The sequence below is a fragment of the Falco naumanni genome, chromosome 20 (assembly GCF_017639655.2).
Source record: "Falco naumanni isolate bFalNau1 chromosome 20, bFalNau1.pat, whole genome shotgun sequence".
NCBI classification, from domain to species: Eukaryota; Metazoa; Chordata; class Aves; order Falconiformes; family Falconidae; genus Falco; species Falco naumanni.
The window spans coordinates 3058661-3082813 of NC_054073.1; the positions used below are offsets into that span (position 1 = coordinate 3058661).

The 24153-nt window shown below is 66.1% G+C and overlaps 3 protein-coding genes across 6 annotated transcripts; all 3 read left to right on the forward strand.

The window, feature by feature from the left end:
• Positions 1–53: 53 nt before the first annotated feature.
• On the forward strand, positions 54–10422 carry HCN3 (hyperpolarization activated cyclic nucleotide gated potassium channel 3). Of its 2 annotated transcripts, XR_005831474.1 has the most exons (9): positions 54–647; positions 3285–3714; positions 3863–4024; positions 4482–4700; positions 5164–5310; positions 5415–5655; positions 6265–6429; positions 6976–8228; positions 9847–10422. XR_005831474.1 is itself a non-coding variant. In XM_040618499.1 (8 exons), the coding sequence occupies exons 1-8, from the start codon at positions 337–339 to the stop codon at positions 8109–8111; spliced, it is 2811 nt and encodes a 936-aa protein (XP_040474433.1). In that variant the 5' UTR covers positions 54–336; the 3' UTR covers positions 8112–10422. The 2 variants fall into 2 exon arrangements, 1 of the variants encoding a protein (XP_040474433.1); XM_040618499.1 differs by having other exon boundaries at positions 6976–10422.
• A 2190-nt stretch (positions 10423–12612) lies between these two features.
• Positions 12613–15222, forward strand: FDPS (farnesyl diphosphate synthase). Its single transcript, XM_040618765.1, has 9 exons — positions 12613–12853; positions 12929–13069; positions 13148–13228; positions 13329–13451; positions 13688–13776; positions 14050–14122; positions 14266–14343; positions 14422–14556; positions 14829–15222. The coding sequence occupies exons 1-9, from the start codon at positions 12716–12718 to the stop codon at positions 15027–15029; spliced, it is 1059 nt and encodes a 352-aa protein (XP_040474699.1). The 5' UTR covers positions 12613–12715; the 3' UTR covers positions 15030–15222.
• A 129-nt stretch (positions 15223–15351) lies between these two features.
• RUSC1 (RUN and SH3 domain containing 1) lies at positions 15352–22767 on the forward strand. Of its 3 annotated transcripts, none has more exons than XM_040618473.1 (10): positions 15352–15427; positions 15956–17592; positions 18292–18393; positions 18912–18988; positions 19136–19310; positions 19420–19525; positions 19615–19661; positions 19916–20933; positions 21264–21397; positions 22029–22138. In XM_040618473.1, exons 2-9 carry the CDS (start codon positions 16026–16028, stop codon positions 21394–21396), a joined length of 3225 nt encoding a protein of 1074 aa, XP_040474407.1. In that variant the 5' UTR covers positions 15352–15427; positions 15956–16025; the 3' UTR covers position 21397; positions 22029–22138. The 3 variants fall into 3 exon arrangements, with proteins under 3 accessions (XP_040474407.1, XP_040474404.1, XP_040474406.1); XM_040618470.1 differs by having other exon boundaries at positions 15355–15427; positions 21264–21392; positions 22029–22767; XM_040618472.1 differs by lacking the exon at positions 18292–18393 and having other exon boundaries at positions 15355–15427; positions 21264–21392; positions 22029–22767.
• Positions 22768–24153: the final 1386 nt, after the last annotated feature.

A 24153-nucleotide genomic window follows, 5' to 3' on the forward strand; every position in this document is an offset into this window, starting at 1 on the left:
GACCCGCCCCTCCCCGCCCCGCCCGCCGCGGGGTCCCGCGCCGCCGCCGCCGCCGCCGCCGCCCGGGCCTCGCTGCTCGGCGCGCCGCCGCTCTGGTGCCGGCGGTGCCTCCCCGCTGGCGGCGGGGCCCGGCCGCCGCGCCCGCGCCAGTGTGTGCGCAACAGGCGGGCGCCGGCGGAGCTGCGGGCGCCGGCGAAGGAGCGCGACCGGTGACCGAGAGGCCGGGGGCGGTGAGCGAGCGCGCGCCCGCCCGGGGCCGGGCATGTGCGGCGGGGCGGCGGGCAGGGCGCCCGGGCAAGGGCGTTTGAAGGAAACGTGAGGCGCGGCGGCGGCGGCATGGACGCGGCGCCGGGCCGGAGCCCCGAGCCGCCGGAGAAGCCGCCGGTGCTGGACGGGGAGGCGGCGAGGGCGCCCGCGGGGGCGGCGGGCGCGGACACGGCCTCGCCGGCAGCGGCGGAGCAGATCGTGGCGGAGGGCGAGGCGGCGGCGGCGGGCACGTTCGTGCAGCGGCAGCTCGGGGCCATGCTGCAGCCCGCCGTGAACAAGTTCTCGCTGCGCATGTTCGGCAGCCACCGGGCCGTGGAGATCGAGCGGCAGCGGGTGAAGTCGGCCGGCGCCTGGATCATCCACCCCTACAGCGACTTCAGGTGGGACCCGGGCCCCGCGCCCGCCCCGGCCCCGCCGCCGCTGTCCGTGGTGCTGAGCGCGGCCCCGCCGCCGCCGCCCGTCGGGGCAACAAGTGACGGGCCCCGGGGCGCCGCCCCGGGCCGGGGAACGCGGCCGCCCCCCGCAGTCCGGCGAGCCCCCGCGGGGCACCGCCGCTGCCCGGGGCCGCGCAGCCCCTTCCCCAGGCTCTGCTCCCCGGCGTCGGCCCCACGGGCAGCGCAGGCAACTTTCTTCTGCCTCAGCCCCCCACGCGCCTCCGCGGCCCCGGGCCCTCGGGGCTCCCGCTGGGCCGGGGGCGGCCCCACCGAACCAGGGACCTCCGCTGAACCGGCTCGGGGCGTGCGGCAGAGGCTGGGACTGCCTGACCGCCTCCTTGCACAGCCAACCCCCCCTCCCCCCCCCACCCACCACCCCACTCCCCCTTTTTTTGCTGCTGTTTTTAATTTCTTCGTCTGGCGAGGGGCCGCGCCATCCCGACGGACCCCCGGGCTGCCCACAGAGCCTGCCCCGCACGGGCTCCATCCCGCACGGGCTCCATCCCGCCCAGCATGGGCTCCATCCTGCCCACCACGGGCTCCAGCCCCCGGAGCTGGAGGAGGGCAGGGCACCCAGCGAGGAGCCGGGCCTGGCTGATGGTGTCACCGGGATCACAGGGAGAGCTCAGGGACAGATGATGTGGGAGGAACTGGGTGTCACGGGGATGTTGAGTCATATAGGGTGGGCTTTCTGTATGGGGGATGAAGCTGCCAGGCAGTCAGCTCCCACAGCAAGCTGTGACACCACTGATGTCCCCAGCCTGGCAAAGCACGCCAGAGCAGGGCCAACACCCGCCGCAGGTCCCCGGCACCTGTAGCCAGCTTCCCTCACTGCCGAGCCCCAACCTCCGCACACACCAGCTTCCCCGCGCTGCTCCAGCGCGATGCTGAGGGCTGCAAGCCCTCCAAGCCCTTTTCCCAGGGAAGCTGCCCCAAAGTTTGTGAGCCTGAGCGTGGCTGGAGTCGCTTGTGCAACCGGTGACACAAAATGAGCTGGCAGGTAAACAGCCGGTGGGGATTACACTGGTGTTTATCACATTATGGGGCTACATAAACGCCATTGGGATCAGGGCCCCACGTGTTCGGCCTGACACAGTAAAGGACAGGGCCTGCCCTACAGGGCTTAAGCCTAAATCTGAGCGGAGAGCTGGGGGGGCTCAGGCAGCAGCGGGGGCAGGCACCGTCCCCGCTCAGTGTGTGCCATTCCCCGGGGCACAGCATGGGGCAGTGGGAGGCGACTGCTTGGCCAGGTCAGGCCCCTTCTGCTTTGGCTGGCGTTTGCTCGCCTGCCCCAGCAAACCTCAGACATGGGCAAGAAGGTGTTAATTTCTGCGATGCTCCTGGGCCTTGCCCCCCCGCTTCCCCCCCTCCGGCTTCTCCCTGAAGGAGCCTTCAAGTAGTGCCATGACTTCTCTTCCCTCTTCTTCCCCGTCACCTGCAGAAAGCCCCATGGCACCCGTGTCCACCCAGGACGCAGAGTGGGAAATGCCGGCAGGCCTCTTGTCACCTGCAAAGGCCAGTTTGCATCCACAAGGCACCAGGAGTGCCCCGAGGTCACCTTTGGAGATTTGGGCCAATACCTACAACCAGGGCTGGGGCTAATGGAGGCACCTGAAGGTGGCCTCGCTTTTCCAGGCACCCATAAAGACTTTGAGCAGGGAGCCTGGGAGCCCACCAAACTGTTGCAGGAGCTGTCACAAACCTTGAGAAGGCATTGCATGCGGTTTTCCTGAAGAATGAAAACATCCCAGCGACATTTGCATGTGAATGGGGATGCTGAATTTCAAGGCATAACTAAACACAGCTGCTGCCCGGGTGCCTCTTGGCATCTCCTCCGCAGCCCCCAAGCTTGTCAGCTCTCGGAGAAAGGAGATGGATTTGAGGGTCCTGCAGGCCCAGGGCTGTGTAGCTGGTGAGCAGCCCCTTTGGGGTTATACCTGCTCCTTCCCCCTTTTGCGAGGGGATGCCACTCGTCTGTCCTTGCTTGGCTGCTGCCTGGCTCACCCGTCCTACAATCCTGACAGCCTCCCCGGTCCCCAAGCCCCCTGGCTGCCCCAGGAGCCTGGCACTCAGTTTGCATAACCAGCAAAGCTTATTGTAAATCCCGCTAAGCCAGCCCGGGTGGTGAGCAGCAGATGACAGGGAGCTCCAGGGAGCAAAGCCCACGTCCTCTGAGTTTTCCTCAGGGCGGATGTCAAGTTTGGGGCGGGGAGATACGTGTGCATGCACTGTCATGCCACGAGGAGAGGGAGGAGCGACAGCCAAGCTCCTGGAGCTACAGCCCGCTGTGCCTGCGCACACAGGGTGGCATTTGCTCCCCCAGAGCCTTGGCCCTGCTCTGCCTCCAGAGCCGGTGCAGAATCGCTCCTCTCCACACACACGTGCTTGCATGTGTCCCAGTCAAGCAGCAGGGTCTTTGTCATGTGTGTGAGCAGGCACGTGTGTGCGTGCCCTGAGTGCCTGGCTCTCCACGATGTGATGGACTCTCTAACTTTGAACCCGGGTTTGCCTTTTAACCGGTTGTGTCCTGCCTCTCCCCACTTCTCCCTGCCCCGCTCCATCCCCTGTGCTCCCTCCCTGCAGGTTTTACTGGGACCTCATCATGCTGCTCCTGATGGTGGGGAATTTGATCATTCTGCCTGTGGGCATCACCTTCTTCAAGGATGAGAACACCCCTCCCTGGATCGTTTTCAATGTGCTTTCGGACACTTTCTTCTTGGCTGACCTGGTGCTGAACTTCCGGACAGGCATTGTGGTGGAGGACAACACAGAGATCATCCTTGACCCTCACACCATCAAAATGAAGTACTTGAAGAGCTGGTTCCTGGTTGACTTCATCTCCTCCATCCCTGTTGACTACATCTTTCTCATTGTTGACCTGGAGACCCAGGTGGATTCTGATGTCTACAAGACAGCCCGGGCCTTGCGCATCGTCCGCTTCACCAAGATCCTCAGCCTGCTGCGCCTGCTGCGCCTCTCACGCCTCATTCGCTACATCCACCAGTGGGAAGAGGTGAGAACCACTTGGGGGTCCAAAGTCAGGGTCTCAGGCCAGCTCAGGGATCCCTGGCTGTGGGGTACAGCCAGCTGAAGGGGAGGGGTTCAGAGGGCTGTTCTGGCCAAAGAGTTTCTCTTTAGCTCCTCTCCTGTCTCTTCCCCAGATCTTCCATATGACATACGACCTGGCCAGTGCTGTGGTGAGGATCTTCAACCTCATTGGCATGATGCTGCTGCTGTGTCACTGGGATGGCTGCCTGCAGTTCCTGGTGCCCATGCTGCAAGACTTCCCCCGGGATTGCTGGGTCTCCATGAACCAAATGGTGGTGAGTGCTCCGGGAGAGGGGGGGCAGGCTGGGGGAGAGGAGAGGATTTGGTTACGCATGTCGTACTCTGAGGCTGGATCCATGTGCTGCGGAGCAGCATCTCTCTGGCCACAGCCCTGCAACAGCAGTTTGGGTGAAGGGAATCTCTGCATCACCTTCCCTGCTCAGCCCATCGTGTCAGCGCAGCCAGGGGAATCCCTCGGGCCCTGCCAGGAGAGGACGGGGCAGGGGGGCTTCTGCCTCCTCCCCAGCACAGGGGCCGGTGCAGGCTCACGGCTTTGCACAATCCCCAGTGCCTCCTCCTGGAGCAGAGCTCTGCACTTTGGGCTCGGACATATCAGAAACCTTTTTCTTGCTGGGGCTCTGGATTCCCTGCCTTGGAGAGGGGGGACTGGAGTATTCATCCCAGCAGCTCCTTCCAGCAGGGCCCCCAGAACTGCTGTTCGCTTGTCTGCAGAACGACTCCTGGGGGAAGCAGTACTCGCACGCCCTGTTCAAGGCCATGAGCCACATGCTCTGCATTGGCTACGGCCAGCAGGCACCTGAGGGCATGACTGACGTCTGGCTTACGATGCTGAGCATGATCGTGGGGGCCACCTGCTACGCCATGTTCATCGGCCATGCCACCGCCCTCATCCAGTCTCTGGACTCGTCCCGGCGCCAGTACCAGGAGAAGGTCAGCAGGGTGGGGTAGGGAGTGCCTGGGTACTTGGGAAAGACGCCGTGGCACGAGTGGGTCCAGCTCCAGAGCCAGCTCAGTGGCTCTGGAACCTGCAGATTCCTGCCCTGATCTATACCCTTGCCACTCACCTGGGGGGCAGGGTGTGTGTGTGTCAAGATGCCCGTATGGATAGAGACACCCCAGTCGTGATGCTGGGGTTCACCTTAGTGTGGTGAGGCCCTATCCTGGCCTCTGCTCTGGGACCCTCTGCATCCTGAGTGCATGGGGGTCCCATCCTTGGCCTCAGAGGTGGCCTTTGGGACAGGGCCCTTGAGCGGGTGTGCCTGGATCCCAGCTCCAGCAGCAGATGCTTCTCACTGCCCAGGAGAGAGGAGGCCTTGGCTGGCTGCGCCACTGGCCTCCGGCACGTGCAGCTTGTTTCAGCGCAGCCCTGTGTGGCTCTGCCCTGTCCCCACAGTACAAGCAAGTGGAGCAGTACATGTCATTCCACAAGCTGCCTGGGGACACGCGCCAGCGCATCCATGAGTACTACGAGCACCGCTACCAGGGCAAGATGTTTGATGAGGAGAACATCCTGGGGGAGCTCAATGAGCCGCTCAAAGAGGTATGGGCAGGCACCCCAGTGCTGGGGACTTGAGGGAGTGGGGGCCAGTGCTTGCTGGGGTCAGGCTTGGTGATGTCTCTGCTGACCTGCTCCTCACCCCACAGGAGATCATCAACTTCAACTGCCGCAACCTGGTGGCCAACATGCCCCTGTTTGCTAACGCAGACCCCAACTTTGTGACGGCCATGCTGACCAAGCTGCGCTTTGAGGTCTTCCAGCCTGGGGACTTCATCATCCGTGAGGGCACCGTAGGCAAAAAGATGTACTTCATCCAGCACGGGGTGGTCAGCATCCTCACCAAGGGCAACAAGGAGACAAAGCTGTCTGATGGCTCCTACTTTGGGGGTGAGGCTGGGCTGGGACACCTGGAGAGCAGAGGGGAGTGCGAGCTGTTTGGGGGGCAGGAGCTGGGGCATCGTGATATTTCTGCCTGCTGCACCCTCTGCCCATCCCCTCTTGCCCATCAGCATCCCCATCGCACTGGGCTCAGCAGTCCGCCACGCCTGTTCTGACAGGGGACCTTGTCCAGCAAACAGAATCAGAGGGACCAGCAGGCAGAGCCCTGAATTCTGGCTGGCTTGGGCAGGGGGGGGCATCCACCCACCCCCACCGCTGGCTGGAGAGGAGGGTGGCGTAGAGCAGAGCGTCTGAGCCAGTGTATAGGCTACAAGCACAGGTTTGGGAGAGGAGCGGGCTGGGCAATCACAGCAGTCGCACCCAGGGATGTCTCCATGGTCAGGGGAGGGAGGAAGAGGCTGTGCCTGGCTGCGGGCACGGCCGTGGCTGTCCACACTCCCAGGTCTGCCCCACCTCACGGGTCATGCTCTGCTTCTGTGCAGGCTGTGTGAGTGCCGGGAGGTCCTGTTCCCGCTCTGGCTGCTGTTGTCTGGGGAAGCTGTTGGGAACAGGATGGATGGCTGCATCACCCTGACACCCATATCTGTCTCCCTGCAGAGATCTGCCTGCTGACGCGGGGCAGGCGGACAGCCAGTGTGCGAGCTGACACCTACTGCCGCCTCTACTCTTTGTCAGTGGATAATTTCAATGAGGTGCTGGAGGAGTATCCCATGATGCGCAGGGCCTTTGAGACGGTGGCCATGGACCGGCTGGACCGCATAGGTGAGGAGCACCCTCTGGGCCCAGCACAGCTGCCTCTGTGCCATGGCACCCCAGCCCTGTGGGTGATGGCATCACACACTCCATGGTGATGGCATCCCAGACTTCATGGTCATGGCACCCCAGCCTGATGGATGCCCAGTAATGAGGATGAGGGGGAGCACAGGGAAGGAGCCTGCCCCCAGGCTCCCTCTCTCTTCCCAGGAAATATCTGGAGAATGCTGTATGACAGACTTCCCAGGGGGCTGTCGCCTTCCCCCCCCCCCCCCCCCGTTTATACTGTCTGGCACTGGCCAGCTGCTTGTCCTCACCCCCCATTGCCTGTGGAGAACAAGCAGGACCACAGCCCCCAGCCTGGAGCCTTTGGAACCAGGATTCCTCTGTTTTGTCCCTGTTTCTCCTTCTGCCGCAGCCTAGACCCTCCCCAGGGTGTTGCTTCCCTTTGGCACCAGTGAGGTTTTACTTCCCTTCGCCGCTGCCACCCTGCCCTCCCCAGTGCCCCTGAGAGCCAGTGCTCCCAGGGTGGGTGACACTGCTGCCTCCTTCCAGGGAAGAAGAACTCCATTTTGCTCCGCAAGCGAGCCGAACACAGCTCGGGGCCCATGAACAACGAGATGATCCAGCAGATCGTGAAGCACGACCAGGACATGGCTCACAACATCCAGGACCTGCAGCAGATGGCGATGGGCCGGGAGCTGAGCGGCAAGCCGGTGATCTGGGAGCCGCTGGTGCACGCGCCCCTGCAGACGGCTGCTGCGACCACCAACGTGGCCATTGCCTTGACCCACCAGCACAGCCTGCAGGCCCACATCTTCCTGCCGCCCTCCTCCATCTCCAGTCCGCTCTCTCCTGAGGCCACCCTGCTCACCAAGCAGGTGCGCAGGTCCCAGCCCAGCCTGGGGGGCTCCCGGCCCTCCTCCATGAGCTCCCCATCGGGGGCGCAGTCCCACCTCCAGACGCCCACCGCTGGTTCACCTTCCTCCCCCATGGTGCAGTCCCAGGCACCCCTGGAGAGCGGGGGGCAGAGACCGAGCGCTGGGGCACCGCGCACGGCGCAGAAGGGGGAGCCGCCAGCAGCAGCCAAGCAGCCCCTCGCCGGCCCCCAGCCCCAGCTCTCCAAGTCCCGCGGCGCCTCAGTCTCCACCTCCCTGCTGCAGCAAGCAGCGGGGGCTCCATCCCCCAGCTCGGAGCAGGCGCTGCCGTCGGGGAGAACGCTCCACTACAGCCTGTCCCGAGCCACCGGCTCCCACATCTCTCTTCTGATGCAGCCTCAGCAGCTGGTGAAGCACAGGAGCATCCAGGGCTTGCCAGTGGGGCGGCTCACCCACGACGTCCGGCTCCTCTCCGCCTCCCAGCCTTCCCTTCCCAATAAAGTGGCCCAGCAAGCTGATGTGGGCTCCTTGCAGCAGGGCAGGAAATCTGCCGGGAACCTGGCCCGCAGATCCTCTCCCTCAGTAGCCGGACTCCTTGCCAAGCCATGTCCGGCGATGCCAGGCCAGCCAGCACACTCGCAGCAGATGCCTTCAGGATCGCTGGCGCAACCCAGCCGCTCCGTGGCGGGAACATCCAGCCCGCAGTCCCCGGTCTCCACGTCCCGGCAGGCAGCAGGTCCCCCCCGCAAGGGCTCCGTGGCCTTCAGCCCCGAGGTGGAAACGGGGAAGCCCAAACTCCCATCAAACATGTGAGTCCCCGGCGGCACCCGTGCGCAGGCAGGAGGGACCCAGCACCCCGGCGGCGGAGGCGGGAGAGGCAGAGCACCTGGTGAAGGACCCCAGCCCCAGCTGCGTCGGAGGGCAGGCGAGGTGAGGGGCAGCACCCGGGGCCATGGGCTGGCTGCTGCGGGCATGGGGGCACAGCAGGGACGGGTGCGGGGCAGCCCCAGAGCTGGGCCAGCTGGATGAGGAGGGGGCTCTTCTGACTGCCCCGAGGAGGGGACCCTGCCCAGGCTCTCCCCTCCTTGCTCCACCACCATCTGTCCTGAGCCCTGCTCTCCTCCTGGAGGCAACAGGATGGGTCAGAGCCCTCACCCAAATGCCAGCCGCCCTGGGGAGCCTGGCTCCCCGCAGCTGCTCCGCGGGGGCCAGACCCTCGCGCCCCACAGCCTCCCCCCGGGGCCGGTGCTGGCAGCTCCTCTGTTTGTCCTCTCTCACCGCCGCACGCCCACCTTGATCCCCAGCAAGCTCTGCCCAGCACCTTCGCTTTTTGGGGGAGGAGAAAGGGGCAGCCCCCCGGGACCCACAGCTGAGATTTGGGGGGGCTGGAGCCCACGGTGGGGGTCTCCTTGGAAAGACAGAGCGTGGGTACCCAGGGGCAGCAGGGGCCAGGTCCCCCCTCCCTGAGGCCCTGGCAGGTCCTGTGGGCTGTGGTGCCAGGACCTTGGGGGGGTATGGGACAGGGTCCCCCAGTGTGACGAGTGCCAAGTGGTGGAGCCGGGGTCAGAAGCGTCTCCCACTGAGCAGCCCCCGGGTGGCTCTCCCAGCTTGGGGGAGCATCTTGCCTCAGAGGTGCTGGGTCCCCCTGGGGTTGGGATGTGCCTCTGGGCAGGGCTGTGCCCCACACCTGGGTGCTGTGGCCTGGACCCTCACCATGCTCTGGCAAAGGGGGCAGCCTGGGGCGGGGGGGGGGGGGGCAGCCCAAAGGTGACCCCACTGCCTGCGGCTCTGGGAGATGCTCAGAGGGGGCAGCCCAGGGGTGACCCAGTGCCTGTGGCACCAGGAGATGCTCAGAGGGGGCAGCCCAGGGGTGACCCCACTGCCTGCGGCTCCAGGAGATGCTCAGCATGGGCTCTGCTCCCCCCTGCCCTGCGTTGCGGTCCTGTTTCCAGACTGCCTGGAGATGCCGGTCACCAGTGCCACAGAGAGCAAAAGGTTGTCACAAAGAGCTGCCAACCTGGGCAGCGCCTGGGTGATGTGCGAGGCCGTGGGGCTGCCTCCCCTTGCCCTCCTGGGTCTCCTTGTGGGAAGGCAGCAGCCCGGGGTCCCCGCAGCCGACCCATGTTGCCCCTCCAGAGCCAGTAGTCAGCAATGTGTGTTCGAATCGTGGCTCTGCCGAGCAGCTGAGCTCTGCTTACAGTGTCGCTTTGGGCCAACCGTGTTAACAGTCCTGGTTAGAGTAGTGTCCCCTCCCAACCCTGCCGCGCTGTGCAAGCTGCTTCCCACTCCTGGAGTCAGGACCCGTGGCTTGTAGTCATGCTCTGGGGCTTGGCTGCCGCTGTGCGGGGCCCGCCAGACCCCCGGTGCAGCAGGTGAGGGTCTTGTTCCATGCGGTACTTCTCAAAGTGAAGTCTTCAGTTCTCCCCCTTCGTGTTTTGGGATGTCAGGACCAGTCCAGACTGCAGGGCTGCTCGGGGAGCCCAGCCTGCGGGGCACAAGCCTGTCCGGCAGAGGAGATGTCCAACACTGCCTTTTTTTTTTTTCACAGACTTCAACTCCCCTTCCCCACCCGCCCCCACGTCCCGCTCCATCCCCATGGTCCGTGTCTCCCCTGCAGCCCCTCGGGAAGGGGTCTGCAGCTGGGCCGCATAGTCAGACATTCCCGGGCTGTGTTTACACTGCGTGATGTAGATGTTTTAGCCGTCATCCTAGGTGTCCCCTGCAGAGCATGTGGGCCAGCTCGGACGGCACCGCACGGCTCTGCTTCTGCCAGCTCACCACCGGTGCTGCCCGCGCTGCAGCCCCGTGGCAGGAGCCAGAGCCACCCTGTGCTCCGGTCGCTGCCGTGGCAGACCCCTTCCACGAGCCACGGTGGCCCCAGCGCCCCATCCCAGTGGGGAGGCAAGAGGGGGCGGCCGGAGGGGCCGGGGATGCCGGCCGCGCGCGTGTCTCCGCAGCGTGCGTGGGCGCAAGTCTAGCCACCAAAGACCACGATCCTTCACTCTTGCACTCACGGCAGTCGATGTACAGAGCTTGTAGTTTTCATATCGCAGAGAATTTAAAAGCGTTTTTTTATTTTTGGTTGTTGTACATAATGGATTTAAATAATAAAGAGAGATTCTGAGCTGGTCTGGGGGAGCCTCCTTTGGCGCTGGCCGCCGGCACTCCCAGCACCCTGCCTACAGGGATGGGACAGGTCAGGGGGCCACACTGCTGACCCCCTCCTGATTAAAAGCCGGATCTGATCCCGGCCCTCTGCAGAGGCAGGAGCATCCGGAGCATCCTTGGCTTCGCAGGCAAGGGGCCTCTCCCCAGCCTCACCAAGCCGGGCAGCACAGTGGGAGCCCAAAGGCAACAGGTCCCCTCCTGCCCACCCCTGTCCCTTTAGGCTCCAGGGAGATTAACGTTTAATCTTCGGTTATTTTCCCCTTCCATCTCCCTTCCCTTTATTAACCAGCGGGGAGGGGGAGGTTCGGTACTGCCTGATTGCAGAGCAGGCTCTAGGCATTAACTAGATTAAATGAAGGTCAGGCAGCATGAGACGGGCTGGGGTGCCCCTGCCACGGCAGCTGGGGCGCTCGCTGCGCACAGCCCCAGGCGGCACTGCGGCACAGCTGCCCCCCCAGCACCATGGGCATGGCATGGGCAGGGTGCGAGCAGAGGGGGCCACCCCGCTGTGTCCCCCCACCAGCAGCCCCACCCGGGGGGCTACATCGCTGGGGCAGCCCCTGCCCGCAGGGCACCGCTGGCGGCCCCACTGGCAGCAAGAATTAGGCTCTGTGACACATGGCGAGATCAGAGCTGATTAACGGTTTCTTTCTAATTTGATTATTTTAGATTACACCAAAGTCAGCCCTGATTAAGAGCGCATGTTGGCTAACAGTTCCCTGTCCCAGCATCCTGGGCCTGGCTCTGCCGGGCAGGCGAGCCGCCTGGCCAGCCAGCTACCCAGCCAGCAAGCCACCCGGCTGGCCAGCCATGCAGCAGAGCACACGAGGCTGCTGGACACAAAAGGAGCATTTTCTTGGAAATACAATCCCAGCCTGCATGTGTGATGCCCGGCCACGATTCGCCCCGCGCCCACAGTGCCCGGCTGCTCGGGCAGTGATGTGGCCGGCACTGGGGAGGGGGCAAAGGCAGCTGGGGCTGCCACAGGGCAGAGCAGCCCCCACGCTGGGGTGGGGGGCACAGCTTAGCACTGCGGCCGCCAGCTTGGCCCCCCACTCTGTGAGGGCACCCAGCCGCAGCGTGGGGGGATTCTGCCCAAGCCCCCGTGTCCTGGCTGCGGCAATGGTGGGTGGAGGATTTAGCAGGCAACAAGGCAGAGATTAATTAAACCGGGTTTAACTGAGATTAGAGGATTAGGGTGGATAAACGAGAGATTGCCAATCAGCAGCCTGGGCGCCGGGATGGAGCTGGGAGGCCCCTGCAGAGCTGCGCCCACCCCACGAGTCCTTGGCCCAGTGGGGTGACAGCTGCGGGGATGGCGGGGTACCAGGGACCCCCGGCACCCAGGGTCTCACCCACACGCAGCAGCATGTGCTGCCCCCCCTTTACCACCCGCCCTGGCATCTGCCTCCCCGTTACCCCGCAGTGTCCCGTTCCCCCGCACAGCACCCCTGCACCCCCCGCTCCCCTGCACCCCCAGCTGCACAGCACCCCCATTACCCTGCACAGAACTCCTGCACCCCACAGCTACACAGCACCCTTGCATCCCCATTACCCTGCAGAGCACCCTCATCACATTGCCCAGCATCCCTGCACCCCATACCCTGCACAGCACCCCTGCACCTCATACCCTGCACAGCAGCCCATACCCTGTACAGCACCCCCGTACCCCGCCGCTGCACAGCACCCTCCGCCGCACAGCACCCCTGCACCCTATACCCCGCACAGCACCCCCCAGCTGCACAGCACCCCATCAAGTTGTACAGCACCCCCGCACCCCCGCCGCTGCACAGCACCCCTGCACCCCCTGCCCCGCACAGCACCCCCATCCACCGCGTTGCGTTGCACCGCACCGCACCGCACCGCCGCGCCCTGCCGCGCCCCCGCGCCCCGCCAGGCGCTGGCTCCATTCGCCCTCTCGGCCAATCCGCCCGCTCAGCCCCGCCCCCCCCGCGCTCCTACTGGCTCAGCCCCCTTGGGCTCATCCTCATACGATGGAGCGGGCCAATGAGCGCGGGCGCCAGCCCTGGCCCGCGGCCGGCTCCGCCCCCGCGCGGGGCACGCCGGGAGCCGCAGTCCGGCGTCGGCGAGATGGGGGCTGCCCCCGCGGGCCCGCACTACGCGCCCCGGCGGGCCCCGCGGCCAGGCGGGGCGGGGCGGCGGGGCCCGGGGCGGAGCGGCGGCCTGGGGTGCCCGCGGTGCCCGGGGCACTGCGCGGCAGCGGCGGCAGGGCCGCGCTCTCGGTCACCATGAGCGGCAGCGGGGCGCGGGGCGCGGCGGCCGAGCGGGAGGAGTTCCTGGCCTTCTTCCCCCAGATCGTCCGCGACCTGACGGAGGGTGGCCTGCGGCACCCGGAGGTTGGCGACGCCGTGGCCCGGCTGAAGGAGGTGAGGGTGGCCCCGACGCTGAGGGCCCGGCGGGGGGCCCGGGGCCGCCCGCTGCCCGCTGCTCTCTGCCCGCAGGTGCTGGAGTACAACGCGCCGGGCGGGAAGTGCAACCGCGGGCTGACGGTGCTGGCGGCATTCCACGAGCTGGCGGCCCCGGAGCAGCGGGACCCCGAGAGCCTCCGCTGCGCCCTGGCCGTCGGCTGGTGCATCGAGTTGGTGAGCACCGGGGCGGCCGGGGGCCCGCGGGGGTGTGCCAGGTGGTGGCCCCCCGCCCCCTGACCCGGTCTCCTGCAGTTCCAGGCCTTTTTCTTGGTGGCCGACGACATCATGGATGCATCCCTCACACGCCGGGGGCAGCTCTGCTGGTACAAGAAGGTGAGGGCGGTCAGGAGGCCCCTGAGTGTGGGGGGAGTGCAAGGGGGGTGTCCTGTGGGGTCAGGGTGTTTTGTGACACCTCCCTGCCCTCCCGCTGCAGGAGGGGATCGGGCTGGATGCCATCAACGATGCCTTCCTCCTTGAGTCGTCCGTCTACAGGCTGCTGAAGAAGTACTGCGGGGAGCGCCCCTACTACCTGCACCTGCTGGAGCTCTTCTTGCACGTGAGCCTGGCCCCTGCACCCCCTTCCCACAGAATTCCCTTTGGGTCATCTCTGGATCTTTGATGGCATGTGGATCTCTTTCCGTTCCTTAAGTTCCTGGGCATCCTGCCAGACATGCCACCCTTCCTTCAGACTCTGAGAGGAGCCAAAATGGATGTGTCTTGGGTTTGGGATTGTCACTGCGCTGTTGGGGCTTCCCTGGGGGACTGTGAATAAAGCCTTTTTTCCTTCTTCAGACTGGTTACCAGACTGAGCTCGGGCAGACGCTGGACCTCATCACTGCTCCTGTTTCCCAGGTGGATTTGAATCGCTTCAGTGAGCAGAGGTAAAGACGTGGAAGGGCACAGAGATGCCAGCCCCGCTGTGGCCGGGCGGCTCTGCTTGCAGTCCCTTCCAGGCTCTGTAAGAGAGACAACGGCTTGCTGAAACGCTGCTGTTGCCTCCCAGGCTTTGCAGGGCAAGCCTTGCTCGCGCTGGCAGAGCGTGGGGGCTGGTTTGGAGGGAGATGCTGCTCTTCTCCTGCTGGCCCTGAGCTGCAGAGCCCTGATGGGAGGGGAAGGCCTGGGCTTTGTCACCGAGCGTGGTTCCTCTGCCACAGGTATAAGGCAATTGTTAAGTACAAGACGGCGTTCTACTCCTTCTACCTGCCTGTGGCTGCTGCCATGTACATGGTGAGTTTTATAGAAACAGTCTCGGGAGGGGCCTAACCTTCCTGAGGTATGAGGCTGAGGAGGAAGGCAGGGGGTTTGGGAGACTGGAGCAGTGATGGTGGAAGGCAGGGACTGGAAGGCTTTATTTCTTCCCCCCTCCTCAGACTGGTATTGACAGTAAGGAGGAGCACGACAATGCCAAAGCCATCTTGCTGGAGATGGGTGAATTCTTTCAGATCCAGGTAAGAGATGGCTCTCTCTCCCTCAGTGCTTTTGCAGGACGCTGGTTGTGGTGCTCACCTGTTGCCATCTTTGTCCAGGATGATTACCTGGACTGCTATGGGGACCCGGAGCTGACGGGGAAGGTTGGCACTGATATCCAGGACAACAAGTGCAGCTGGCTGGTGGTGGAGTGTTTGCGTCGGGTCACACCAGACCAGAGGCAGATCCTGGAGGTAATGCCACCAGGCTTGCTGTCCCCTGCAAGGGGGGGGAGGTGGTGTGGGCTCCCCCCCGAGGGTGGGGTGTGGAGGGAGCGTAGTGCCCTAAGGTACACCTGAAAAGCCACCTGCCACCCTGCGTAGCTGCGCTGTGCCGCTACCTGCCTGGGAGGAGGGTCGGGGGTTGTGGTTAGTAGGAGGAGACAATGAGAAGGTGGCTCCCGCTACTCCTCGAGCAAGCGGCTCTGGCAGCGGCTTCCACCTGACTTGTTCTGGTGTTTTCTCAGGAGAACTATGGCTGTAAGGAGCCCGAGAAGGTGGCAAAGGTGAAGGAGCTCTACGATACCCTGGGCATGAGGGCTGCTTTTCAGGAGTACGAGGAGAAGAGCTATCAGCGCCTGCAGGAACTGATCGAAAAGCACGCCAACCGCCTGCCCAGGGAGATCTTCCTTGGCTTAGCTCGGAAGATTTACAAGCGGCAGAAGTGATGGTGGGCCTGGCTTGGGACGGAGAGGGCCCGGGGGGCGGTTTGCCCCCTTGCCTGGAGCTGTTCCCTGCCCCCCACCCCGCGGGTCTCCTGCCCTGGGCAGGGGTCCGGGTGCGGCTTGTGGTCGGTGTGATGGGGCTGGGGGGCTGTAGGTCACCGCCAGCCTTCGTGTCAATAAACATAAGTTATTGCGGGTGCGTCGCTGCCGGGTGTTGCGGGGGCCGGGGCGGGAGGTGGTGCCAGCCCCCCGGCGGTCCTGGGGGCGGTCCGGGCCGCAGCACCGCCCCTGCTGGCGACCGGGAGGGGCGGACCGGGGCGGCTCCCGGGCGGGGCGGCGGCGGCGGCGGGGCTGGGGCTCCTCCCTCCCGGCAGCCGCATTCGCCGCCGCAGCGCGACGAGGTGAGCGGGGCTGGGGGGGGGGCCCGGCGGGCGGAGGGGAAAGGGCGGCTGCACCCCCGCCTCATCGCGGGGCCGGGGTGCCCGGTCGCTGCCCGTGGCCGGGGAGGGGGGGGGGGGCGCGGCCGCCAGCCCTGCGGCGCGCTGCTGGGCCCGGTCCGGGGGTCTCCTCGCCCTTCGGCCGCCCGCCCCGGCTGAGGCTTCACGGGCGTTTTCTCCTGAACGGCACCTGGGAGATGCTCCCGGGGCTGGCGCCCGGCAGAGGGGATCCAGCCCCGGAGCCCCTCGCAGCGCTCGGGGGTGCAGCCGGCAGAAGCCCCCCGCCCCGGCCGGGCAGCCCCGAGCGTGGCCGGGCGCCGTGGGGCAGCCCCCCCCGCTGGGCACGTTCCCGGCTGCGAGCCCCCCGGCCCTGGCGCTGCTCCGGGCGGCTGCTGCAAGGTCACTGCTGTCCCCTCGCCCTGCCCTGTGCCTCGGTGGGTCTGCGCTGCCGCCGCCCCCCCCCACCGACTGAAGGGTGTCTGGTGTTTGCAGGGGGCTGCATGGTCTGAGGGGAGCTGGGGGGCTCTCGGAAGAGCCCCGGCACGACCAGCGAGGCAGCATCATGCTGGCTCCGAAGAAAGGCCTGCTGTGCAACCTCAACCACATCCATCTGCAGCACATCTCCCTGGGGCTGCACCTCTCCCGGCACCCGGAGCTGCAGGAGACCTCGGGCTCCATGGGTGGAGAAGACCAGACCGGCTGCAGCGGCTGCCCGCAGAACTGCGAGCAGGTGGATGCCAATTCCAACAACCCCTCCTTGAAATGCCGGTGCTGCGCATCCCATACCCAGCAGCCGGTGACGTTGGGTCTCCAGAACCAGGTGGCTCAAGAGGATTTCCCCTGCCTGCATGCTGGGGAGGAGGTGGCTTCCCCTTGTGATCTGGCCTCCTCCTCCTCCTCCTCCTCTGTCAGTAGCTGCTCGGATTTCAGCTTGGATGACTCCCCGGTCTCTGTGTACTGCAAGGAGTTCCCCAGAGAAGAGTCCCAGTCCCCCAAAAATCAGCCCGTCGTTGTTCCCACAGAAGACACCCGGGATGGCGGGTCGCTGGCTGACCAGGGTGGTACATGTGATGGAAGAGATGCCAACCTCAACCCCCTGGCGCTCCAGAGACCTGGCACCCTGGCCAGAGAGAGCCCGGACAGCCTCTGCAGTGGCAGCTCCCTCGACTTCCAGTGCGACGAGACCTCTCCCAGCGTGGCAGTGCAGGAGACCACCAGCACCTGCGCTGACCTAGACCCTAACTGCAACCCCCTCCCTGCCCCTGGCGCTGCGCCTGCGGCACCACCTGCGCCAGGGCGGTGGGATCCCGCTGGGAGCAGGGCTCCTGAGCCACGGCCCCGGGCTGGCAGCCTCCCCCCACCCGTGCCCCCCCGGCCCCGCAGGCGGCTGCAGGTTCTCAGCGGGCACCGAGCAGAGCAGCCGCCCCTGCCCGCACGGCTGCCGGAGCCGGAGCCCGGCGCCGGTGACCTCTGCAGGGATGCTGGCAAGAAGACCATCACCTCCTTCCATGAGCTCGCCCAGAAGAGGAAGAGGAACGCCGCCGGGCCTGCTCTTGCCCAGGCCAGGGCTGACCGGAGCGACTGGCTGATCGTATTCTCGCCCGACACGGAGCTGCCCCCCGCCAGCGAGCTGCTCTCGGGGGCCACGGGCCAGGAGCCAGCCCAGCCCCAGCACGACTGGCCGGCGCGACCCCCCGGCTCGCAGCAGAGGGAGGTGACGACGTTCAAGGAGCTGCGGTACCGCAGTGCCGCCAAGGCCAAGGGCCACCCCGGGGGCGAGCGGGCAGAGCCGGCGGCGCCTCAGCACCCCTCTGCGCCCCTCGAGATGGCCGCGGGCGGTGGCGGCTCGGGCTGGCTGCCCCCCGCGCCCCTGGGGGGACAGGTGCTGGCACCTACGGACAGCCACCAGCTGAAGAGGAGGAGGTCCCCGCCTGCGCTGCAGCCCATTGCGGAGGGACAGCCGGGGGACACGGAGGACGGGGGGCTGCCGCCACGGAGCTGCCTTCCAGGAGGGACTGGGCTGGGCTCTGCCCGCGACGCGGGGACCCCAGTTTGGAGGCTCGGGGACCCCGGTGGAGACCCCTGGGTGCCAGGGATGGTGCTGAGAGGAGACGAGCCCTGCAAGGAGGGTAAGGGTCGGGGTGCCCTGCGGGGTGGGTGTGGGGCTGTCACCCCCGGGGGGCTGCGGGCCGGGGGGTGCGTGCGGCAGCTGCGGGTGAGCCGGCATGAATGGAGCCCTGGGGCGTGCTGTGCGGGGGGGTGCCCGAACCCGGGGGGGACATGGCCTGGGGGTGCGGGGGGCTGTGGCCAAGCACAGGCAGGACACAGGGGCCGGGGGCTGCGGCCAGGCTGGGGGGGGGCGCACGGGCTGGGGCTGAGCCCGGCGGAGGCGGGGGGGTATGGCCGGGGGGTGCTGGGGGTGCGGCCGAGCCGGGGGGGGGGGGACACATCGGCCGGAGGGTGCCGGGGGCTGCGGCCCCCGGAGCTGCCCCGGTCGTTCCCTCCCTGCCCGCGGCCGGGCCGGCCCCGCCGAGGCGGCACCTCCCCCGCCTCCCCCGCCGCCCTCGCCCTGCCCCCGGGCCCGGCTGCGCCCTGCCCCTTCCCGGGGCTGCCCCGGGCCCCGCCCGCCCGCTGCCCTCGGCTCGCCGCGGCCCCATGGGCGAGCGCGGCCCGGCCGGGCCCGGCCCCGGCGCTGCCTGCGGTGAGTGCGGCCGGCGACGGGGCGGGCGCAGCCTGGGCCTCCCGCAGCACCGGGCCCCGGGCCGCGCCCCCCGGCCCCGCCGCCTCCCGGCCCCGCCGCCCTGACCCCGCCGCCCCGCTGTCTCCAGCCAGGCCCTCGCCGCCCGCCGCGGGAGCCGCCCTGGGCCCGGCCCGGCCCGGCGGGGGGAGCACGGAGGGAGCCCGCCGGCCCCGGGCAGAGCAGAAGAAAGGTAACGGCCCCCCGGGGGCGGACCGGACCGGAGCGGACACCCCCCCGGCACGGGAGCGGGCAGCCCCCCGGGACGGGAGCGGGCACGCCCCTGGGAGGGGACCGAGCAGCCCCCCCGGTACCGGGCAGCCCCCCCGGTACCGGGCAGCCCCCTCGGCACCGGGCAGCCCCCGGTCCGACCCGCCGCCGGGGGGCCCCGGGGGGGGGGGGAGGGGCAGGGGCGGGCAGCGCCGCCGGGCCCTCGACAGATGGTGCTGTGGGTCTGGGGATCGGGGCCGCCCCGGCGTCCTGCAGCATCCTGGCCTTGTCCCTTTGGAAACGGCGGGTCCTTCATCCCTGCAGGTTCCCATGGCAACAGCCTGGGATGCTCCGGCTGCGCCTGCCCGCTCCTCCCCGGCTCCCCCAGCCTCAGCGTGCGGAGCTGCCGCTCGCTGTAGCCGTGGCCGGTGCGGTGCCGGCAGCCCCGCGCCCGCGGGTCGGTGCCGCGCTGACACCTCCTTCCCTTCTGTCGCCCCGCAGCACTGCTGGTCGCCGTCAGCGTCGCCGTGGATAAGATCATCGCCCACTTCAGCACCGCACGGAACCTGGTGCAGAAGGTGGGGGTCTGGGCCGAGGGTCTGCCCGGGCGGGGTGGGCAGGGGCGAGGGCACGCTGTGTGGGCCTTGGGAGCTCCAGCAGGAGCATCCCACCCCCCCTCCCTGCGGGCTCGGGGTCAGGTGCTGCTGTTCCCCTCCCTTCCTCAGGCGCAGCTGGGCGACAGCCGGCTCAGCCCAGATGTGGGTTACCTGCTGCTGCACACCCTCTGCCCTGCGCTCTATGCCTTGGTGGAGGACGGGCTGAAGCCGTTCCAGAAGGATGTTATCACAGGCCAGAGGAAGAATTCCCCCTGGAGCGTGGTGGAAGCCTCTGTGAAGATGGGTCAGTGTGAGGAACCTGCTCCTGGAGAGGCTGGCATCTCCTTCTCCAGCCTGGGCCGGGGCAGGATGCGCGCCCCGAGCCGTGACTGCCTGTGCTGTGTGTTCCGCAGGCCCCAACAGCCGCTCTCTCCACTCCCTGTGCTGGCACGTGGCCGGGCTGGCCCCCCTTGGCAGCACCAGGCAGAAGTTTCATGCCTTCGTCCTCGGCCTTTTGAAGTGAGTATTGGCCCCGGCTGTCCTTGCCGCTGTGGCAGGTCGCAGGAGCTGCAGCAGCTCTGACGTGGGTTCCCGTGGCCTTGTTTTAGCACTAAGCAGCTGGAGCTGTGGATCTCTCACCTGCAGAGGAGCCCAGGTAAGGACACGGTGCCCAGAGACTCCCCACCCAAGCCCTCTCCTACTTGCCAGGCTGATAATCCCACACCTGTTCCGCCCCCCCAGTGCTTGGCTGGGATTTCCGTGGTGGAGAAGGGCATCGTTTTCTGTGGGGCAGCTTCAGCACAGACAGCTCCCAGCAGAAGCTTGCCTGACCTGCCAGGGCAGACCAGCTGGCCCGGGGAGGGTGCGTGGGCCAGGGCAGCGCGTTTTGCAGCCGTCCGTGTCTCCTAGGTGTGATCTCTGTGCTGTACTCACCCACGGCCTTCTTCGCCCTGAGCCAAGGCCCCTTTCCCCACCTCGCTGATGAACTGCTGCTGCTCATCCAGCCCCTCTCGGTGCTGACTTTCCACCTTGACCTGCTCTTTGAACACCACCACCTCTCCGTGGATGTAAGACCCTTGTCCCGTCAGCTGGAGTCCCCTCTGTCTCCTGCCCATCGCTCTGCTCGGGCTCGAGGGGCTGTGCAGCCTGCCCTGGAGGGGCAAAGCAGCGCTGCGGGGGCGAGCCTGGGCAATGAGACCCCCCCCGATACTCTGGGGAGGGCAGAAGGTGGCACAAGGTCCCAGTTGCCAGCAGCCGTGCGTGGGCTGCTCCCGGCCCCTCAGGTGGGGGCTGCCTTGCAGCAGACCTTCCAGCACGTGCTGCGCTGGGGCGACCAGCTCAGTCGCGCTTTCCTGGGAGCAGACAGCTCCCCGGAGACCCACAGGCCCGCGGTGGGCCCTGGGGGGGCTGGGGCTGGCCTCGGTGGCTGGTGGGGCCAGCTGAGCCAGGCCTCCAGGGTTTACGCTGCTCCTAGCAAGGAGAAGTTCCCCTTTGTCTGGTGGACAAAGCTGCGGACGGCTGCGGGGGATTCCAGCCCCGGCCAGGCTGTGCGACCCCAAACGTCCGTGAATGAGCCTCGAGGCACGGAGCTGCAGCTCCTTCAGACCAAAGCTGTCCCTCAACTCTCCGGTCCCAAGCCCACCAGCAGCGCTGACACCTCCGGCACCTCTTCCCCTGAAGACCTCGTCCTGCCTGCTGGAGCTGCAGCACCCACCAAGCCAGATGATCCTGTTGCCGGAGAGAAACCCCTGGCTGTTGCCCCAGAGCCTGGTGCGAATGGGAACCGGGCGGCACCTTCTGACCCGGAGGCGGCAGGTGGTCCCCCCGGCCCCAGCAAGGGCGGCTGGCTGGGCCGGCTCTTTGGAGCCAGCAGCCCCTCTGCCAGGAGCTCCCCTGCTGCTCCTGTCACCGTCTCCACCAGATCCAGGTAAGACCCAGCCTGGGCAGGCGGGGGGGGGGGAAGCGGCGTGTGCTGAGGAAGGGGTTTTCTCCCTGGCAGTGGAGGGAGAACGTCCGTGGGGCTGGCCGGCCTCACGGGGTGTCTTGTCCTGCCCCTTATCCACACAAATGCGGCGCTCCGGGGCTTAGCGCGTGTCCCACCTGCTCCGGGCCTGTCCCCCGTCCATCCCTTAGAGCAGCGGGAGCTCGTGGTGGAGGCCCGGTGGTGCCTGGTGGTGCCCTTGTCAGCTCCCAGGTCACCAGCACGGTCTGAGCAGGATTTCCAGAGGGGCCTGTGGCTTCCTTTGCTTTGTGGCAGGAGACCTTCTAGCTGGCTGTCCCCCAGCGCGCGTGTGCTGGCCGTGGCGGTGAAGGGGCTGGCGTCCGAGAAGACCCACGCTCCGGAGCAGCCAGCGAGGATCGTGCCCGGCTCGGCCCAGCCCCGCAGGTGACGCAGGGCACGGGGGGCTGGGGGCTGGGGGCTGGGGGTGGGCGCTCCTGGGTGGGGGCTGTTCCCAGACGGCCCTGAGGGACACGCTTGCGTCGCTCCCTGGTGCCGACTTGCACCCAGGCTGCTCCCCTCGGGATCCCCCATCTGCTGAGCTGTGGCTGAACCTCTGCCTCTGCCTAGCTGTGCTCAGTTGTTTTCCCAGACATTTTTGGGGGGAATTTTGAGCATTTTCTTTCTCTCGCGTGCTTTCTGGATTTGTAGTGGCTTGTTTGGAGCAACCCTGCGGCAGCTCTGACCAAAGTGTCAGGAAAGCCGCGGTGGTCCGGCGTCTGTCCGAGCAAGCCCAGGGGGCGAACGGTGGGGCCACGCCGCGCTCGCTGGCTCTGGTTCCCTCCTGCCCAGGCCTCCCCGCCGTGTCTGCGCCGGAGCCGCTCTTGCTCCGTGGCTGCTCCCGGGGGCTGCTCGGTGGGACGGTTTTGGTGATGTGGCTTCTTGGTCATGTCCGCTGGCAGCTCTGCCTGGGGTCGCTGGCCCCGCGCTGGGCATCAGCACCTGCCCCCCGCCCCGTGGGGGCCCCGCTCGGTGGTACCTGGGGTCCCGGGCGGCCGGTCCGCGACGGTGCTTGTTGTGCAGGGCAGTGCGGGCACTCTGCGACCACACGGGCACCGCCGATGGTCACCTCAGCTTCCAGAAAGGGGACATCCTGCAGCTGCTCTCTACCGTGGATGAAGACTGGATCTGCTGCTGCCATGGAAACAGCACTGGCCTAGTTCCTGTCGGTTACACATCCCTGATTTTGTGAGGAGGCGGAGGAGAGCTGAGGAAGCGGCTGTGCTTGCTGAAACAGGTGCCACCTCTGGGAAGGACCATCTCCTGCTGCCTCTTCACCACGTTTGGGGCTTCACCGCCTTTGGGACTTCACCACGTTTGGGGCTTCACCGCCTTTGGGGCTTCACCACCCTGGGGCTGGCAGTTCTGCAGGGGACGCTGCCCCGGTGCCCGTCGCTGCTGTTGTTTGCATGACGTTACCGTCTGCCGCGGGTGCGTCCCCCGAGCCACCGCCGTGCCCGTCCCCGCAGCCCTGCTGGCACTTCACCGCGGCTCCCGCTCGGGAGCTGCTCTCGCTCGTGTTTCCTCAGCTGCTGCCCACGCCTGTGCCGGGGAGGGAAGGGTCCCGTCCCTGCGTGGTACCACAGCCCTGTATGTCGTCTCCTTGCCGTTGTGTCTTGCCACCGCCGCCACCTCCACGTGCCCTGCTCTGCCCCGTGGCCAGGGCTGGTGGCCCGGGCCGGCCCCAGCACTCTGTAAATACTTGCAACCACAGGAATGAGCTTATTCCAGAGGAAAAAAGCTGGGAATAAAGGTTGTGACTCACGTGCCGCTGTGTGTGAATGGATCGTGGTGGTCGGGGGGGCTGGCAGTGGCCGCGTGGCCCGTCCCTGTGTGGGTGGCCCGGGCTGCTGCTGCGTCTTTGGCCAGTAAATGCTCTTGCAGGGGGGGAGCCGGGGCCGTGCCGGTGCTCAGCACTGGGCACAGCACCACCCGGTACCAGCCGTGGGGAGCCAGAAATCACCCTGGGGAAGTGTCGGGGTGGGAGCTGCGCGGCACCGGGGGAGGTTTGTGTTACGTGGTTATTTCAGTTAAACTGATCTTTTTTACCAAGACGCAGGCTTTCCGTAGGGACTGGATGCCTTGTATTTTTTTTCCAAGTTTTTCTTATTGCTTGTGACCATAGATCCCGCTGGTTGCATTTTGTACTGGGTGCCCCAGTAAAAGGGAACCACGGGCATACTGGAATGGCCAGCGAAGGGCCACAAGGCAACAGCAGCTCGCCTTGGCGGCAGCCTTTGCACCAGTGCTCTCTCCTACGGCCCCAGTTCATCCTCCAGCTCCCACTGGCTTCTGCTCCGAGGAGAGAGCCGCTCTCCTGGTCTGTTCCTCTTTTCATTTCTCTCCCTGGAATTTTTACTCTCAGACGAGGGACGTTTTATCTTGATGGGAATGTTAGTTGGCTTGTCTTAAGTAGGTTTGATTGAATTCCACAGCTGCCTCTGGACTCTGAAATGGGGTCAAGTTGGCAGGAGATGAATCCAGGTGCTTTTTCACATTATTTTAATAATGATAATAAAAATCCCTACTGCAATCCTTGGCGTGGTACCTCTAGTTTAAAAAGAACAAGTGTGTGAGTCAAACAGGGCAGGTTTAATGCCCACAGATTCAGGCGAGGAAATGGAAAAAGGCAAATTAAATGGGGGTGGGCATCAAGAAGCCACTTCATTCCTGGGTGCCCAACGCAGAGTTACCAAACTGACTCCCAGAAACTGCTTTGGAACCCAAGGAAGTTTAAACCCTGAAGGATTTGCGTCTTGGATCTCCTTGGTGCCACCCTTGAGAGGGGACGGGAGGGAGCGTCAGGCCGACGAAGCCCCGGCAAAGCTGAAGGGGCACAACCTTCCCCAGGTCTGTGTTCCTCGCGTCCCGCGGTGGGATGAGGGTGGGATGAGGGGACGTGATGGGGCTCACGAACGCCCCTCACCCTCTCACACTTACCTGCCTTTCTGCTACCGGAGGGGTCTGCGCGACGTGCCGCCGCCTGCCGCCAGCCGTGCCCAGGCGCTGCCGTGGAGAGATGCCGACAGAACCACAGCCGCTGTCTGTGCGGGCAGGGAGCGATGCCCCTGGGTACCGGAGTTACGTGCTGGCAACAGGCAGATTTACTGTGTAGATTTACTGGTTCACGTAATGACCTGCCGTTCTC